The sequence below is a fragment of the Cynoglossus semilaevis genome, unplaced genomic scaffold (assembly GCF_000523025.1).
Source record: "Cynoglossus semilaevis isolate Cse_v1.0 unplaced genomic scaffold, Cse_v1.0 C18755867, whole genome shotgun sequence".
Classification (NCBI taxonomy): Eukaryota; Metazoa; Chordata; class Actinopteri; order Pleuronectiformes; family Cynoglossidae; genus Cynoglossus; species Cynoglossus semilaevis.
Window position 1 is genome coordinate 1 of NW_007595404.1, and position 449 is coordinate 449.

At 54.8% G+C, this 449-nt stretch overlaps 1 protein-coding gene across 1 annotated transcript; it reads left to right on the forward strand.

Moving 5' to 3' along the window:
* Positions 1–6: 6 nt before the first annotated feature.
* Positions 7–416, forward strand: LOC103399750 (histone acetyltransferase KAT6A-like; the record flags this gene model as incomplete). Its single annotated transcript, XM_008338385.2, has 2 exons — positions 7–63; positions 167–416. Coding segments are annotated over exons 1-2 (268 nt in total), but the record flags the coding sequence as incomplete, so codon positions are not given.
* Positions 417–449: the final 33 nt, after the last annotated feature.

A 449-nucleotide genomic window follows, 5' to 3' on the forward strand; every position in this document is an offset into this window, starting at 1 on the left:
GACGACAGAAGAACGTGTTCACCACCTGTCCTGACCAAACCTTCGATGGCGCTCAAATGCAAGGTAACCCTTTATCTGGAATTTTTTTTTTCCCGAGCCTCTGTGACTTGTCTACATCGTAAATGTTTGAAATAAAAAATGACAACGTCTTTAATCGTTCCCTCAGAAGCCAATCAGGAAACGGCGGTTTCGTCAGCGCAGCCACCCACACAGCAGCGTGGTGACGGAGACCATCTCCGAGACCACGGAGGTGTTGGACGAGGCCTTCGTAGACTCCGACTCGGAGAGGCCCATGCCCCGGCTGGAGGAGGAGACACCGCTGCATTGTTGCCCACCTGCCCGCTCTGGTCTGAGGTTGTTAGACCCAGCTGCCAAAAGGGGGCGACATGTCAGCCCTTCTGATTCCGACGAAGACGGTGAGTGGACCACACGGGCCACGTCGGACATTG